The sequence below is a fragment of the Stegastes partitus genome, unplaced genomic scaffold (assembly GCF_000690725.1).
Source record: "Stegastes partitus isolate 25-593 unplaced genomic scaffold, Stegastes_partitus-1.0.2 Scaffold2162, whole genome shotgun sequence".
NCBI classification, from domain to species: domain Eukaryota; kingdom Metazoa; phylum Chordata; class Actinopteri; family Pomacentridae; genus Stegastes; species Stegastes partitus.
Window position 1 is genome coordinate 4,124 of NW_007579893.1, and position 2,301 is coordinate 6,424.

General features: G+C 38.6%; 1 protein-coding gene across 3 annotated transcripts in view; it reads left to right on the plus strand.

Moving 5' to 3' along the window:
- Nucleotides 1-39: 39 nt before the first annotated feature.
- Nucleotides 40-2,301, plus strand: part of LOC103374164 (poliovirus receptor-related protein 2-like) — a 57,676-nt gene continuing 55,414 nt past the window's right edge. For all 3 annotated transcript variants that reach the window (XR_521112.1, XR_521111.1, XM_008304204.1), the window contains exon 1: nucleotides 40-369. Coding sequence is in view for 1 of the 3 variants with exons in the window: in XM_008304204.1 (XP_008302426.1) it covers nucleotides 291-369 (79 nt within the window). In the remaining 2 variants the exon portion in view is untranslated. The remainder of the gene's footprint in view (nucleotides 370-2,301) is intronic.

Genomic DNA, 2,301 nt, shown 5'->3' on the forward strand with positions numbered 1-2,301 from the left:
GGGACGTGAACCTGCAACCTTCTTGCTGCGCACTTTAAAACCCTGGTTCCATTTTTTGCCGGGTGACGTCACGTAGCTACGTCCATCTTCTATACAGTTTGTGTGCATGCTCTTCTTCACGGAGCTCCCGCGGCCTGCAATGCAGGTCTCAACAGGCAGCAAGATTCGGTAGAACACTGGCTCTCAATCGAAGATTTTCATCGATTCTATGCAAAATCATCGGCTCATTTGCACATCAGGTACCGCTAGCTGGCAACACTCATCGCCTCAACCGTAAGCATGAGCCAAAAATGAGGACTGGTTCGTTTGTTCGTACGACGACGTGTCTGGCGTTATTGCTCCTGTTAATACTAACGAGACAAATAAAAGGTACGTGGCTTTCATTTCTTATTCTTTTGTTTCGATGATGCTCTTCTGGTCGCGTGATGCTGTGAGTGGTCAGGCCGAAACAACAACTGTTCCGTGGTTGTGAAGCACTTCGTCTAACCTGCATCGCTTCTACTTTTTCCTCTTTCTTTTTCTTTTTTTTTCTGGCAATAGGTATTAACATTTTTTGGCTTGAGGACTTTTGCAGAAAGCTCTTTATCCCAGTTAGGTAAAGATAGAAAGATATTCATAGATTCGCGGTTCCCGTGTCAATAAGTAATTAACGGAACATTGCTTTCAGAAAAACAACACTTATATCTGAAGCCAGTTATGTAGACTGCAAGCTACAGCTCGATTTTAAACATTACAAGCCGCCCTTCGAACGCGACGACTTCAGTTGACTCCAACGCGCTGGCGGCTCTGGCTCGATCGAGCAGGGACCGTCTACAAAGTGCAATACTGAAGAGAGTGTTGCCAAGGAATAGTGTAGGGTAAAGTAAATCAACCAACACAACAATCCATCCAGGCAGGTTATACTACCATAATTATTTGGGGAAAATATGGTTTTATGTAATTTTTATGAATATTTCTGTCATAAAATGTGTAATAACTTTGCCATTAAAGGTTGGAATAGTACCAAAATCCCCTCACACACAATGGAGATCTTTTTGTTTATACTACAACAATTATTTGGGGAAAATATGGTATCATGTAATTTTTATGAATATTTATGTCATAAAATATATAGTAACTATGCTATTAAAGGTTGTAGTAGGACCAAAATCCCATCACATATAATCGAGCTCCTTTTGTTTATACTACAACAATTATTTGGGGAAATTATGGTTAAATGTAATTTATATGAATATTGCTGTACATAAAATTTCAAAAAGTACACTATTAAAGGTTGTAATATACCTTTAATTACCTCACAGTGATCATAAGCTATTCACATGGGCGCCTAATTGCCTTTGATCATTGCCTTGTCAACCAATTAGAAGAATGGACTTTACCTGACTCTTCATCCCTCGAGCCATCAAACTGTTCAACTCTTATTATTGTTATTATTATTATTATTATTATTATTGCTAATATTGCACCGTGCTGCTACTGTTATTGTGTAATGTATATATACACATATATATTTATTTATATACCTATATANAGAAACAAAGTGAGAGGAGCAGGTTAGAAATTCACAATGCAATGCATGAATGTTGAATGAAAAAAATGCTCCAAGCTCATTCATTTATTGTAAAGAGGGGGATGCATTATTTGGCAGGCAAGAGTTTGACGCTGCCAAGATTTGCATGCAATGTTTTTTTTGGCCAAGGTGACTTCTACATATATATAATTCACCTACCTCTAATTTGTGCTGCATCAGTTGATCTAAAAATGTCCATAACAGCAAATAAAGGGGGGGATGCATTATTCTGCAGGCATGCAAATCTAGGCAGCGTCATCATGTGGACAGCCGAATAATACATACTCATAGACTGTATAAAAGATAGACGTAGCAACCAGCCCTGAAAAATGAAGCCAACCCGGAAGTGTCAAAAACGTGCAATATCACTACGTCCGCTAGTTGCTGGCTCCAAAAAGCCCTGGCTCCCATAGACTTGAATTGGAAAAGAAGTGATCACAGATCACAAAAGATCGCATTCCTACAGCTCAGGATTTTTTTCTTATTAGTTTTCATAGTCAAATCCAGAGATCAGGTGGCCAATCTGAAAATAAATCAAGACTGATTTTTTAAAAAATCGTCAAAAGTTTGCGGGGCAAGGGGCGTGGCTGGCTTGATTGACAGTCAGCAGCAACCATGCAGAAGAAGCCAGCAGAAGGTGGTAAATTTAATCTTACTTAAATTAACAAAAATTAGAGACAAAAACAACCATAGAAAAGCACATAACAAACAACAAGTGTACATACACCAAA